Genomic DNA, 15,219 nt, shown 5'->3' on the forward strand with positions numbered 1-15,219 from the left:
CCAAAAACCGTGCTGTTGTCTCTGCTTCCGGCTCTATAGCTTTTTCTTTGATGAGGTACCGAATTGCGGTAGGAACTTCCCTAAAGAAGCAGACAGCAACTCCCACTTTCACTTTGGTGAAGTGGCCCCTCGTAGTGTTCAACTCTGAGAGCCTCGGGGCGACTTTTGGCTCTTGACCAGCATCATATTGTATCACACTGCGCACGTGGTCCACTTTCACTTCTTTTAATGGCAGGTTGTGCAGACAGACATCACTGAGAATGAACGCTTCCTATGTAAGCAACTGTGACTTTATATTCTTTAGCACGTGTGCAGCATCTGTGGTGAAAAACAACTCTTTGCCTTCCAGGCAGGGGTGAAGTACTGAGCATACGGTACTAGAATTCCTGTGGCTGTAGAATCCAAGCTCGCGCCACATAGCCCAGTTCGAGGCCCCCCAAGTTGGAAGTTACAATGTGGATTCTGAGAGAAATGTCAGCGCAGAGCTGCACTATCTCCATGACGTAGTCCTTGGGAATACGATCCTCTGCACGACTTCCGGTGAAGTGGTAGACGATGACTTGTTTCTACCTTGTATTCAGACCTCCCACCATGAACACCAACACCTGGTGAGCAGGTTCATCTGCCTCCTCTGGCAGAGTTTTCCCCCCCAATACCACATCCTCAGCAATATCAAGCTCATAGCCGTGAGCGATTTCCATGTCATCCAAGAACAAGGCACAGTCTTTTTCAATATCTTGCATGTTCTCTGCTTTCATTTTGAAAACGTCGATCACTTCTGTCAAAATTCCAGGAAGAAACTTGAGGCCCTGAAGGCAACACACAAGAGTTTTGCTGGCCAGCAGAGGGTAGCCCAGCTTTCTCAGGGTTTCGTAACCTGTTTTCCCGCACGAAAACTTTATTTGAAGTGCCTGCTTGATCATTTCTGCGGGCAGAGTGCTTCCCTTTTTTGCTCTGGCGCCCAAGTGCCTGCAGTTGGTCATCATTGAGGAATTTCAAATGCTGTCCGAATAATTCCATGTTGTTTTCCAAGTTCTTTACCTTATTTCTTTTAGACCTTGAATTGTGAAGGTGGCCTTCTTAGGAACCTCATTGAGTTGTCTGCATTTTTTGCCCATATCTGAGAGCTTTTTGTTCAGCTGTGCATTTTCAGATATCCCTGCAAGTGCATCGGCAGAGGATAGCTCCGTGCTCGCCACACCTCAGCGGCATCTACGAATGAAGCTGGATCCACCTGTTTGCTTGCGAGCGGTGTAGAATTCATGGCCGTAGAAACGATGTTGCCTGTTTTTGGCATGCTTCCAGTAGCACAGCAGGTCTTGCCCTATCATTTGCTGCTTTTCTTTGGCGAGGTAAATCTGCAGTACAAAAAAAGGAGCATCACAAGCTTGCACAAGCTGCAAGGAGCATCACAGGTTGGAAGTATACTGATCTTTGCCTAATCTCACGACACGAGGAACTCCATCTATCATCTTAATTTTCGAAACCGTTTAGTCTAGCCTTGTACTGCTGCTATCTGTTGGGTTCGCATGACTGATGTTTACAAAATACCTCAGACACAGGGATGCAGCAAATCCAGCAGCACACGTTACACAATGCGAACGAGCAGAATCGGATTGCAATATACAGCAGTAATGAAGCATATAGGTTTGCACAGAATCATTGATGCACAATGAAACAGCAGCTTGCCGCTGAAAAAGAATGGCATTCGGCTTCAGCTTTTTCCGCTTGTCAGCTCGGTGCTGCTCAAAGCTGCCTGCCTCAAGGTGAGCCTGCACGTTGGTTGGAAACAACAAAGTTTTGTGTTCAGCTTAGCATTAATAAATAACTAGCAGCACAATATATGAAGTGACCACGCAGCATTCTGGGAATGTTACGAAATCCACTTAACGAAAAGAAAATTATTTGGTGAATACACAAATCACGTACGAGCAGCCTATGGCTCTATAGTGGCTAAAAATTGATAACATTCCAAAATACTGTGACCTTCAAACACCTGGCCTGCAGTGCCACGTGTTTAGAGATCGCGAGAAATTGCTTAGAAGTGTACGTAGTGTTTACAGCACCGATAAACTGACCTGGAGTCACGTACATACCTGTAAAAATACATAACAAAGTATTTGACAGGAAAATAACATATGTCACGGTACTCGCACTGCATAGGAACGATGGCTTGGTAGGCTATGACTATACAGTGAATAAAAATAATATTCCAAAATACTGTGACCTTCAAACACCTGGTCTGCGGCGGCACGTGTTTAGAGATTATAAGAAATTACTTCGAAGTGAAGCATTTACAGCACTGAGAAGCTGATCCGGAGTCACATACATACCTGTAAAAATATGTAACAAAGTATTCAACAGAAAAAGAACATATGTCAGGATACTCGCATTGCATACGGACGATGACTTGGTAGGGTATGACTATATGGTGAATAAAAATATAAATCTTAAAGGGTGTTTTTTTTTGTCATTGAAGAGCAACAAATACTCAGTGGCACATATCCAGTGACCCAAGTTGGTCCGAGGGTTGGTTTTGTTCCCTCAGCACAGCAGCCCTATGGTCTATCCATTGAGTCCCAGCGACCTAAGCTTTTAGAAAAACTGTTAGAGACGCAGCTACCAGAAAGCGTGTGAAGTATCGTAAGAATGCTAATTGCATTAATGGAAAACGCGCTTTGCCACTTTTGTATAAGCCTCCAGATGGAGCATTTATGATTGCGATTTCCTAACTGCAAGGTTATGATAGTTTTAAATGCAAGGTTAACATAGTTAAGAAATAAATCGGAGTAGGTTTTCCCAAGCGAGGAAAAAAAATTAACACTGCACCCATCTCACGATTAATGTTGACATTAATGCTATTTGCATTGAACCAATGTAGCGACATACTGTAAGGCCAACACTGAAAAGCATTATGTGTCAGACATGTGAGACAGCAGGTTGCCATTATCCCTCAAGAGAAAAGTGTATAACAGAGTAGTGTTTACAGCACCGATAAACTGACCTGGAGTCACGTACATACCTGTAAAAATACATAACAAAGTATTTGACAGGAAAATAACTGTCTTACCAGTACTCGCCTATGGGACAGAAACCTCGATGCTTATGAAAAGAGTTCTACTTAAATTGAGGACGACGCAACGAGCTATGGATAGAAGAATGATGGTGTAACGTTAAGGGATAAGAGAGCTGATTGGGTGAGGGAACAAATGCAGGTTAATGACATCTTAGTTGAAATCAAGAAAAAGAAATGGGGGGGGGGGGCATGAGCAGGACATTAATGAGGAGGGAATATAACCGATGGTCATTAAGGGTTACGGACTGGATTCCAAAAGAAGGGAAACGTAGCAAGGGGTGGCAGAAAGTTAGGTGGGCGGATGATATTAAGAAGTTTGCAGGGACATGGCCACAATTAGCACATGACCGGGGTATTTGGAAACATATGGGAGAGGCCTTTGCCCTGCAGAGGGCGTAGCTAGGACGATGATGATGATGATGATACTTTGATATAACGAAGTTATAAAATCAGCACTTTGCTTCATTATATCAAAGTAGTGCTTCATTATATCAAAATTTTATTGTATTGAAATTTAACCTTTCATGCAAAGAATTACACTTGCCAACATGCTTTTCTTATGCAGAAGGGGCTGAAAAATTTTCCGAATTATCGGGCAGTTGGAAAAAGTAAATTTCAGTGAGAGCAAAATTTCATTTCATTATCATGAATTCGTGAGTTGGCAACCAAAAATATGATTTCATGCCATGTCGATAATATCTTCACATTGGCAGTTCAAAAATATTTTTCCAAGCATCATCATCATCGGCCTGATTTATGTCCACTGCAGGACGAAGGCCTCTCCCTGCGATCTCCAATTACCCGTCCTGCGCCAACTGGTTCCAACTAGCGCCTGCGAATTTCCTGATTTCATTGCTCAACCTAGTCTTCTGCCATCCTTGACTGCGTTTCCCTTCTCTTGGTACCCATTCTGTAACTCTGATGGTCCAACGGTTATCTAACCGGCTCATTACATGACCTGCCTAGCTCCATTTTTTTCTCTTGATGTCGATTAGAATATTGTCTATACCTGTTTGCTCTCTGATCCAAACCACCCTCTTTCTGTCTCTCAACGTTATGCCTAGCAGTATTCATTCCATCGCTCTTTGCGCGGTTCTTGACTTGTTATCAAATGCACTGATTGTACACCTACCTTTTTAATGATAATGGTAAGCTTCCAGTCAGAGCTGACAATGTCTGCCGTATGCGATCCAACCCACTTTTATTCTTCTATGAATTTCCTTCTCGTGATCACGGTTCCCTGTGATTAATTGACCTAGGTAAACGTACTCCTTCACAGACTCTAGAGGCTGACTGGCGATCCTGAACTTGTTCCTTTGCCTGACTATTTATCATTATCGTTGTCTTCAGCATATCCATTTTCAACCCCAATCTTACACTCTCTCTGTTAAGGACCTCAATAATTTGTTGTAACTCGTCTGCATTGTTGCTGAATAGAACAATGTCATCGGCACACCGAAGGTTGCTGAGATATTCGCCGTCAATCCTTACTCCTAAGCCTTCCCAGTTCGATAGCTTAAATACTTCTTCTAAGCACGCAGTGAATAGCATTGGAGAGATTGTGTCTCCCTGTCTGACTCCTGTCTTTATAGATGTCTTCCTGCTTTTCTGGTGTAGAATTAAAGTAGCTGTAGAACCTCTGTAAATATTTTCCAAGGTATCTACATAAGCATTCAGTACTCCTTGATTACATAATGCCACTATGACTGCTGGTATCTCTACTGAATCAAATGCCTTTTCGTAATCTATGAAAGCCATATAGAGAGGCTTATTGTGCTCCGTGGATTTCTTGATAACCTGATTAATGACATAATCAGGTCGATAATCGATAAAGATAAGTACACGTGTCAATATGATCCATTGTAGTGTATCCCTTCTTGAAGCCAGCCTGTTCCCTTGGTTGACTAAAATCCAGTGTTGCCCTTATTGTATTTGAGATTATTTTAGTAAATATTTTATATAATACTGGGAGTAGCTAATGGGCCTATATTTTTTCAATTCTTTAACGTCTCCCTTTTTGTGGCTTAGTATAATGTTTGCATTCTTCCAGTTTTCTGGGACCCTTGCAGTCGATAGACACCTAATATAAAGAGCCGCCAGTTTTCCAAGCATTATGTCTCCTCCATCTTTGACTAAATCGACTGTTATCGATGAAAAAAATTTAGAGGACGTTTAAGCTTCACCTTTAAGAGTGGAACGTGATAGCATTCAAAGGTGCCTGACTGCTTCTCATGCTTCCTGGCAACTGGAGCGTATGTAACCGTAATGTTTACCGGGACGCTGTCTGCGAACGCTATGCACGAAGGCGGGCTTTGCGGTAGGAATGCGGCCTCTTGCGTGGGCTGCGATGCGACGGAGGCAAGCACCAGTTGGAAATATTGCAAGGAACTGGGCACGCCACTCCGTGGCCTCCAAGACACCTGCGTGCCGGCGCGCAGAAATGGCGGACATGGCGGCTAGTCTGAGAATGGCAGAAATGCTGAAAAGAAGGGTTTCTTTGAATTTTCGCGTAACTGAATTATGTTTTCTAAATTATCTATGTGAAGTCTACTTTGCTGCTGCAACTGATAGTCTTGCCGACAGTGCGACGACTCTGTTGACAGCAGACCACTCTCTACACAGTCCAACCAATGCAGCATCAAAACCAGTGGGAGAAAGGTTCGCTTTAATATCGCATAAAACCAGTTCATGGCCACCATATATTATTAAGATGTGCAACATTGCGCAAGCGTGTGATAGCCAATAAATGGGGCAAAATAGTATATAGTATATAGATGCGCTGGAGCAATCTAGCCCTAAAACAAACCATGAAACGAAAACTGAGAGAGGGAGGTGCGAGAAAAAAATTTCCTGTATTCCCACATAGTGGCAGCACATATCATATTGACCGCAAATAAAGACGGGGACAGAGGGAGAGAACACATAAACAGCACGGGCGGTAATACTGGGAGTAGCTAATGGGCCTATATTTTTTCAAGTCTTTAACGTCTCCCTTTTTGTGGCTTAGTATAATGTTTGCATTCTTCCAGTTTTCTGGGACCCTTGCAGTCGATAGACACTTCATATAAAAAGCCGCCAGTTTTCCAAGCATTATGTCTCCTCCATCTTTGATTAAATCGACTTTTATCGATAAAAAAAATTTAGAGGACGTTTAAGCTTCACCTTTAAGAGTGGAACGCGATAACATTCAAAGGTCCCTGACTTCTTCTCATGCTTCCTGGCAACTGGAGCGTATGTAACCGTAATGTTTACTGGGAAACGCTGTCTGCGAACACTATGCACGAAGGCGTATGCACGAAGGCCCTCTGTCCCCGTCTTTATTTGCGGTCAGTATGATATGCAGTAAATACCAACTAGGCCAAAGTGAAGTTCTTCTGTGGCAGCACATGCCAAGAAAGGAAAAATGGGGAAATTGGCGTGCCTTTTAAACGTACACACGGCACCGTAAATGTACGGCATTGACCATATTGGACTTGTTCGCAGCACCGTATATTTACATCATTGACACTTAAAGGGTTAACTACCGGGCAAGTTCATCAACGAGTATTTCTTGTAAAATTATGGAGCTTATACTGTACTCAACATTTTTAACTTCTTAGACTCAAATAACGTCTTCACAGGTGCTCAACATGGTTTCTGCCGATCCTGCTCATGTGACGCACAACTACTACTATTCACAGATCGCTTGCACGCCATACTGGACAGAAGTTCCCAAGCTGACTGCATATATTTAGACCTCACCAAAGCATTTAATAAAGTATGCCATGCACTTCCTATGGTCAAACTTTCAGCATTGAATCTAGATTGTAAACTACTAGCATGGCTAGAATATTTTCTTGCCAATCGACTTCAGTATGTCACGATTAACAATCACGATTCTTCACCAACATGTGTCAAATCTGGCATGCCTCAGGGTTCTGTTTTAGGCCCATTGCTTTTTTTAATCTACATTAATGATTTACCAAATTGTTTCTTCTAATATTCATCTTTACGCCGATGATTGTGTTATATATAAAAAAGTTGCTGTGAGCACGATGACCATATGTTACAATCAGACTTATATTCTATAATGGATTGATATGACAAGTAGCTTATGGAATTAAACAATAATAAGTGCAAATTCATTTGTGTTTCTCACACAAACAAACACCATCCAATTTATAAACTTAACAGTACTATACTTGAACGTTCAAGTTTCGTGCTATTGATATCTCAGAATCAATATAGCGTCTGATCAAACATCGAAAACTCATGCTAATAATTAATAACAGAAATCAAATTACATCAAAATTATATTAAGTCTCTAACAGTATTAAAATTGCTTCTTTATAAAACCCTTGTGTGCTCCAAATTACAATATGCTGCTGCTGTTTGGGATCCTCACGGTGATTATTAATGCACTTGGAACTGATTTAGAACAATGCCACTCGTTTCATACTAGCGAATTATTTTTGTGCATCCAGCGTAACAACAATGAAAGCCAGTTTATCATTGTCTTATTTATCATTACGCAGAAAAGTTTTTCGCTTATGCTTATTTCATAGTTTACCATCATCATCTACACACTGAGCTCATCCCTGCACCTACATACCTTTCATCGTGGGTTGACCACATTAGTAAAGTTGGGTGTACATCCTCTCAAACAAACACATTTCTACACTCGTACTGAACACCTCGCATGACCGGAACCACCTTCCCACCAATCTTGTTTCCAACTTGGATCATTATTTGTTCAGACAATCCTTATTTGTATTTTTTCATTGCAACTAAATGAGCTATATAGCGAGTCATTTTGTTTGTATCACATGGTTTTTTGTTTTATCATTACTTTTTTTTTGTGATCTGTCTCAGTGGTTTCTGCATTACCGTTTCTTTTTTTTTTAACTTGTATAACTTATTGTTCCCTTGTAACCCACTCCCCTCTACAAAGCATTTGCGTTTTATGGTATTCAGAATAAATAAATAAATCAATGTTAGTGAGCGTTCATGCCAGCAGTGCAAGGCAGGCCTGGTGCACCACGGAGCCTATTGAACAGAATGTTGACTGTTTGTTGACAGTGCCTGTGTCCTCAGCGAGACAGCTTCGCGCCTTGAGCATCTGTGTAATGACAATAGAAAAGAAATTGTTCTGCTGACTGCACTGCAACTGGCTCACTGGATCGACATCAGCCGGTATGCAATATAAGGGAAGGAGAAACCATATGAAGCTAGAGAAACAAAACAAAGGCATTGTTGTGAACCAGTCTGGTGACTAGTTAACCCTTTGTGAGGTGCTACTTTTTCCTTGAAATTTCGTTCATAAAATCTGAAGAATAACATTCAGCAGGGCAAAAGAAAATGTTTGACACGTTTTTCAAGAAACATGGTGCAGCAGTTCTCGAAAGAAAAGTGGTACATATATGTACCACTGACTTTACTAGAAGAAATGAAATGTGGTACACATTTGTACCGCTGTCCGCAGGCGGTTTAAAATGAAGAGACAATGTGTAACAGGAACGATATTTACAAAGTCAATGCTGCTGATCACTTCTGGAATGGCTAAAAACATTCGACACATAGCGGAACTTGGCATTTGCTGCACAGAAAGCTCGTTCGAACTTGCTGCTGTGTCATGGAGCCCCACCTGCACCTCTGTCGACAGGCCGACCGCTACGGGTGACGATTTTGGCTGAGAAGTCTGATGTCGTCAGGAACTCCTACCATATGCTTGCCGTCGCCTTCTTGCTTTTACGGGCGACAATCCTTTGCTATTACCTCCGCTTTCAGAAAGAATGCAAATGCACGGCCTGTGCGATTTGACCGGTGCGATAGCCGTCCACTTAGGCCTAACAACCCCAGCCAAAAGCGAGTCCAGAACATAGAATTCAAAACGGTGAACAATTAGGGCACCCTCAATGTATGTATATGGTTGCAGATGAATCACTAGGTTCCATTTAGTAAACGGGTAAAAGGAGGCACTTAGTAGCCATGTTGAAGCAGCGTTTTGAGTGAGTTTTTCCCACGCCACAGCAGCACGTACTGAACCGCAATGAAGACATTTGCAAAAACTAAGTTACTCTTCGCGCCACATGGCGGAATAAAATAAAAACGCCCATAAAGCTTTCTAAATGCCTTGGTAGATGGCAGCACTAGTAAAATTGGTTCCAATTTGAACAGTTGTTTCATTATGGGCATTTGAAACGTGCCCAAAAAGTGGTACATATTTGTACCACTGTACCACAAAGGGTTAAGCATCGATTGGAGCAAAACAAAGTGACTGTTATGAACTGGTCTGGGTGGTGGTTCTGAACATTTCACAGCTTCTTGAGGTTCTGGCTGCCGAAATTGCTCATCTCATTGAGTATTCCATTGGCAGTTGCAAAATTAAAAATATCTAAAGGTTTGTGCTACCGAGCATACACATTTCATTGAAGGAAAGTTCATGAAGAATGTTCCATAATTAACCTGCAAACTTTGTTTCTGGGTTTGAAATGTACTTTGTTTCTGGGTTTGAAATGTTCAGTACATATTTATTCAGGCTTTAAAGCTTAAAAAGCATCGATGTGTGATGTTCAAGTGGTTATTTAGATGTTTGCACTGCCGAAACGAGATTTCGGAAACAGATTTTGTGTGGTATGCAACATAAAAAGAAATTCTGTTTTGGCTTTATTCTTGAGACATTTGTGAGTTTTAGAACTGTTTAAGTGGCTTGCTGTCCAATTACTTGTCATTAGCAGTTCATAAGGTGTCCATGTATCAGCACACTGCATCATCATGCAAAAGCGTTTACAAGCATTGGTATAACTGTGGCATAAACATTCTTTGGATACCTGTGTAATACAAAATTAGACTTGACACAAATGGTGCACTCTGTTTTGTTTACCTCATTTCACCAAAACAGAAATGAGCTCTTTTCTGAAGGTGTTGTTATACCCTGGCGCAGGATCTGACTACCTCTGAAGAGGAGGGTGAAGTGGATGATGAATACACTGCACGACAAGGGTAAGACACCACTGTAAACCTCTGGGTCTGCGCTCAGTATTTGGTGGTGCCATCTTTTTTGGTTTGAAGTGAATTGTCATAGTGTCAAGTAATTTTGGAGCGAAGAATCTGAATGGTTGAGGGATTTGCATAAAATCTTAACAGCCAGATACCTAAAAAAAAGTGTTGTGAGGTTCTTTTTCATGCAAAGATAAAATAATTTGATCTTAGGAAACTTTTCAAAGTTTACAAGATATTTTCGTGAAGAAAGAGTAGTTGTTAAACATTTTTTTTTGTAACACCAGTAGTACAGAAAATTTGTTTACACACTTTTGCTCAGTGTTGTAGTTCAGTTTACTTCAGATTTAATGGCGATTGCAGCCAGATTGTCTGGATGTGCCGCTGTTTTTTTTTTTCACTTGTTTACTTGGATGCAACAATATTATAGTATGTTTGAAAATCAGAGGTCCATAGTTATTTCTTATCCTAGGTGCCTTATGAAATACACATCAGAGATCATATTCAGCAAAAACACTAAGGTTAGGTTTGTTGTGTATCAAACAGTGAGCCTCTGCTGCCTGTCAAAGAGTTATCTATCTATATATATATATATTCAGAATCCATAATTGTTGCCAATATAGTAGAACGTTGTTGATACAATCCCATTTCGTACAGTTACCCAGCACCAGTGTTAAGAAACTTGAGATTGAGAACACAAAAAATGACCAAATACAGCTGCTCTTCTTTATTTTTTTTTATTGGTTCATACGTTCCCTGAAAGTAAGATTTTTAGGCACCAATGTTCACTACACCGCCAAACTGTGATCGTATTGTCACGTGGAGTGACGTACGAAGAACACAGTAGCAATACTGTGAAAGATGAAACTAACTTTTATTGGGCGAACCTGTGCCCACAAAAACAGGCTACACTTTAAGAACGGCAACAACGGCGAACACAGTCGGCGATCATCAAAATCTGATCAGCGGGTCAAGCGCTTCGGCTTTTATAGATCAAATCAAATAAAAATTTTATTCATCTTCATCAGTCGTCGAATGTTCCAGAGCAACCGCTGGGACCCGCGTGCCTTCCACAAAGTTCTACACCATTCGTGTTGTGCATACATGCAATCAGATTACACAAGGTTCGGCGACAGCAGACAGCGGATAGAAACTTCCGATACATGTAGACGCGTCCTGCGTTGAGCGATAACATTTCTTAGACCTTAAAAGCGCTCACCCGTAAAAGATAAATGAGTTCACGTGTCAATTCCCCCCTCTCAAAAGGCATCGTCCCGATGCTACAAACATAACAGGACTGTGAAACAAAAAAGGTTACTTGTTAAACAAAGTAACAAAACAACAAAAAACGAAGCCCAAGGTGACACAATCCAAAAAAAGTCCAAAGTTCAGCTATGCGACGTCCCCAAAGTTCATTAGCGCTGGTGGAACAGCTTAAGTCGCACAACATGAACTACTTCAGGTCGTGAGCAGCACCGCTGTAATAGCGAAATGCATAGAGTTTCTAAATACATACCCTAGAGGGAAATGTGGCGCTAGTGTCTACGGGGGTTCTCATGAGCGTTGCCTCAACCTACATGGGAATGATGGGAAGTACAGGCTTCGGATTGACTTCGATCTTTAGACTAGTGGCGTTTGCTTGCGGCGCAGTAAACAAAGTTATACTCGAATATTATCGCATAGAATCTAATTTGATTTCTGCAATATGTTATATAATGTACAACACGCTACATAAACTTTGTATCACTTTGAGATGGAAGCATGGTTTACTATGGTTTGTCACCAGGACACACTAGGGTATGCATACTTGTGTGATTCTGTTCCCGATTTAATGCCAAAGAATAATTATTTATTTATTTTTGCAACAGCAATAACAACCGTGCATGTACTTATACAAAAATTCTCATCAAGTATTTCTGGAAATAAAAATGTAGTGTGAGAAAGTGTTGCGCCCTTGAGCGGAATGCTACAAGTGTCGTCTGCTACGACGCCTGCTCGCTGCAAATGCGAGACTTTTCTCGCAGACGACAGGCACTTGCGAACTCTCTCGCTCTTTCGAAAGGCTGCATCGGCTGTCACGATTGCTGAACGTCTCCAAGTACTTTTAAGCACGTCTGCTGCAGTGCTAGCTAGGACACTAGTTGCCTCCTACGAGTATGCTTCATCATATTTCATATTGACGTACTGGTTCCAAAGCGTTATGGCGTGGCTTTGCACTTACCCATTTTGCGACACTAGACTACAGCCAGGAAGCAGCAATTTTTCCTACCACAAGTAAGTTTGTGTTCTCAAAGTCCTAAAACACGCATTTCAGTGAGCACGTAAATGAGCAATGCATAATGAAGCCCTCAATAAAATTTGATTGTCAAGCCACTAGAAGTGCAACTGTCTTGTGTCAGTAGTGCCTTCTTTTTCCTATTCTGAAGTTTCATAAAGCACGTAACGCTACAGCGCCAACCTAACACACTTAACAAACAAAGGTCCAGATGCTCAAAACATGTTCTTTCAACGTTTACGATGCCGTTGCTTCCTCGTCAGAGCTTCGACACTGCACCGCGACACAAACATCGTCCCAGAAGCTGGCCCATCGCGCTATCGCCACTTTGAGCAACATAACAAAGGCAGAAAGCTTTGCGTTGCACTGTCCCACTGCAGGTTATAGCAATTGTGCTTGAAGCGAAACCAAAACTGCCAAAAAATACTCGTAGACTAGTTTGCCAGTCAATAGAATGCCAATCCGAAGCCTGTACTTCCCATCATTCCCATGGTGGTTGAACGATCGCTGCGCCAGATTTCCCTCTAGGTCTACTAATATGAATCTCTATGGCGAAATGCCGTCTGCACCATCTCATAGTCGAGTGCGCCAATGCGTCAGATTATCTTGTATGGTCCGAAATAGCGGCGTAAAAGCTTCTCGCTCAGTCCTCGTCAGCGTATAGGGGTCCAAACCCAAACATGGTCTCCAGGCTGGTAGTCGACGTAGCGTCGTCGAAGGTTGTAGTGTCGGCTGTCGGTCCTCTGTTGGTTCTTGATCCGCAGGCGGGCGAGCTGTCGGGCTTCTTCAGCGCGCTGGAGATAGGTGGCGACGTCAAGATTCTCTTTGTCTTAGACGTGTGGCAGCATGGCATCTGGAGTAGTCATCAGATTCCTGCCATAAACCAGCTTGAATGGCGTGATCTGGGTTGTTTCTTGCACCACCGTATTGTAAGCAAAGGTTACGTACAGCAGGACCGCGTGCCACGTCATGTGCTCGACATCTACGTACATTGCTAGCATGTCGACGAGGGTTTTGTTCAGGCGCTCCGTGAGACCATTCGTCTGCGGGTGGTAGGCAGTTGTCCTCCTATGGCTTGTCTGGCTGTATTGCAGAATGGCTTGGGTGAGCTCTGCTGTAAAGGCTGTTCCTCTGTCGGTGATGAGGACTTCTGGGGCGCCATGTCGCAGCAGGATGTTTTCGACAAAGAATTTTGCCACTTCGGCTGCGCTACCTTTCGGCAGTGCTTTAGTTTCAGTGAAGCGGGTGAGGTAGTCCGTCACCATGACGATCCACTTATTTCCGGTTGTTGACGTCGGAAAGGGTCCCAACAAGTCCATTCCGATCTGCTGGAATGGTCGGCAAGGAGGCTCGATTGGCTGTAGTAATCTGGCTGGCCTTGTCGGTGGTGTCTTGTGTCGCGGACAGTCTCGGCATGTTCTGACATAACGGACGACGTCGGCGGTCAGGCGCGGCCAATACCTTTCCTGTATCTTCGATAGTGTCCGGGAAAATCGTAGGTGTCCAGCGGTCGGATCGTCATGTAGGGCGTGCAGTATTTCTGGACGCAACGCTAACGGAACAACAAGAAGGTAGCTGGCGCGGACTGGTGAGAAGTTCTTCTTCATGAGTAGGTTGTTTTGTAGCGTGAACGAAGACAATCCGCACTTAAATGCCTTAGGGACAACGTCGGTGTTCCCTTCTAAATACTCGACGAGGCCTTTTAGCTCCAGGTCTGCTTGTTGCTGTTTAGTGAAATCTTCCGCGCTTATTATTCCAAGGAAGGCGTCGTCGTCCTTGTCATCTTGCGGCGGGGGATTGATGGGGGTGCGTGATAGGCAGTCAGCATCAGAGTGTTTTCGTCCGGACTTGTAGATTACTAGGACATCATATTCTTGCAGTCTGAGGCTCAACGGCGCCAGCCGTCCTGAAGGGTCCTTTAAGTTAGCTAGCCAATACAACGCATGATGGTCGCTGACCACTTTGAATGGCCTGCCATATAGGTAAGGGCGGAATTTTGCTGTAGCCCAAATGATGGCGAGGCATTCCTTTTCAATCATGGAATAATTGCCTTCCGCTTTTGACAGCGACCGGCTAGCACAAGATATCACCCGTTCAAGTCCGTCTTTCCTCTGGACTAGGACGGCACCGAGGCCTAGCTAGGCTACTGGCGTCAGTGTGGATTTCGGTATCGGCGTCCTTGTCGAAGTGTGCAAGTACCAGCGACTGCATGCGTCATTTGAGTTCTTCAAGTGCGTCGGCCTGCGGCGTTTCCCACTTGAACTCGACATCACATTTGGTTAGATGTGTTAGCGGCTCTGTGATGCGTGAAAAGTCCTTGACAAAGCACCTATAGTAGGCACACTTGCCAGGGAATCTACACACTGCCTTCTTGTCGATGGGCTGCGGGAACTTTGCGATGGCAGCTGTCTTCTGCGGGTCGGGGCGGACTCCATATTTGCTGATGACGTGGCCTAGAAACAGAAGCTCATCGTAAGCAAAGCGGCACTTTTCCAGCTTCAGAGTAAGCCCTGATGACTTGATGGCCTCTAGTACTGTCGCAAGCCGCCTAAGGTGATCGTCAAAATTTTCGGCAAAGACGACGACGTCATCCAAGTAAACAAGGCAGGTCTGCCACTTCAATCCCGCTAAAACCCAGCACCTCCACCAGATGTCACGTGGTGTGACGTATGAAGAACACAGTAGCAATACTGTGAAAGACGAAACTAACTTTTATTGGGCAAACCTGTGCCCACAAAAACAGGCTACACTTAAAGAACCGCGACAACGGCAAACACAGTCGGCGATCGTGAAAATCTGATCAGCGAGTCAAGCGCGTCGGCTTTTATAGATCAGTCGTTGAATGTTCCAGAGTAACTGCTGGGACCCGCGTGCCTTCCACAAAGTTCTA

General features: G+C 43.2%; 1 protein-coding gene across 2 annotated transcripts in view; it reads left to right on the forward strand.

The window, feature by feature from the left end:
- The window catches only part of LOC142566014 (mitogen-activated protein kinase kinase kinase 13-like), a 673,242-nt gene that overhangs the window by 514,202 nt on the left and 143,821 nt on the right, over positions 1 to 15,219 (forward strand). For both annotated transcript variants that reach the window (XM_075676704.1, XM_075676705.1), the window contains one exon: positions 9,999 to 10,057. In XM_075676704.1, coding sequence (XP_075532819.1) covers positions 9,999 to 10,057 — 59 coding nt within the window. The remainder of the gene's footprint in view (positions 1 to 9,998; positions 10,058 to 15,219) is intronic.

This window comes from Dermacentor variabilis, unplaced genomic scaffold, assembly GCF_050947875.1.
Source record: "Dermacentor variabilis isolate Ectoservices unplaced genomic scaffold, ASM5094787v1 scaffold_12, whole genome shotgun sequence".
Lineage (NCBI taxonomy): Eukaryota > Metazoa > Arthropoda > Arachnida > Ixodida > Ixodidae > Dermacentor > Dermacentor variabilis.